General features: G+C 51.7%; 1 protein-coding gene across 1 annotated transcript; it reads right to left on the bottom strand.

Annotated features, from left to right (window-relative positions):
- Nucleotides 1–315: 315 nt before the first annotated feature.
- COCCADRAFT_10491 (uncharacterized protein) lies at nucleotides 316–732 on the bottom strand (the record flags this gene model as incomplete). The annotated part of the gene is made up of 1 exon (XM_007720795.1): nucleotides 316–732. A coding segment is annotated over one exon (417 nt), but the record flags the coding sequence as incomplete, so codon positions are not given.
- Between the last annotated feature and the right edge of the window lie 72 nt (nucleotides 733–804).

Below are 804 nucleotides of genomic sequence, written 5' to 3'. Positions count from 1 at the left end.
AAATCACGTCAGCCATTTAAATTAGGCCGAGTACAAAGATACCGTCGTGAGAGGGCCATTAGGTGTTATGCTGATTATTCCGCCGTCAGTACACGCTGAGGAAATCTGAGATTGGAGCCGACTTTTCCCAGTGGAACGGCGCAATCGCGATGCCTGTCCGCGCGATTACCTACAGTGTCTGTGCGCGTGCCGCCCATGTTCGCGTGCCGCCCACCCCAACCACTTTACGCAGTGTAAATAGATAGAGCTGTGGAGCCACGCACAATAGCTATTATCGCAAGAAAACTTGGAGCAGTTCTCTATTAAATATTCTAATTAATTCCCTAGCTCAAACTTTTTGCGTGGGGCGATTTTGCGGCCACGGCTGTTGTATGTAGGTGGAGGGGTTGGGGAACGCGCCGTAGCAACACAAAAACTACGGGCAGCTGCAGCACCACGACTCTGCTTCTTTCTAGGTGCTGCAGACTGTGAAGCTTTCCGCTTGCCTCTTTGGGTCAGTTGTATAGCTTCTACAGCATCGCGCTCTTGCTTTTGACGCTCTCGTTCAGCTTTGCGTGCAGCTGCTTCCTCACGCTTCAGCTGTGCTCGCTCAGCAGCCTCCTTTCTCCTTGTTGCAGCAGCAGCTTTCTTCTCAGCGTCAAGCTTTTGCTTCAGCTTCCTGTTAGACTCATGGAGCTCTCGCTCAGTGTGTTTGCGGAGCTCGTTGTCCCTCTCCTCCTGCTCAAATACATCCTACACAATATGCCACACGGAATTATGGTCGGAAGGGGATTATGGTCGGATAGCGCGTTTTACCCCTGTCCG

This window comes from Bipolaris zeicola (assembly GCF_000523435.1).
Source record: "Bipolaris zeicola 26-R-13 unplaced genomic scaffold scaffold_654, whole genome shotgun sequence".
Lineage (NCBI taxonomy): Eukaryota > Fungi > Ascomycota > Dothideomycetes > Pleosporales > Pleosporaceae > Bipolaris > Bipolaris zeicola.
The sequence above is the reverse complement of the archived record's forward strand: the minus strand, read 5'-3'. Positions and strand labels throughout refer to the sequence as shown.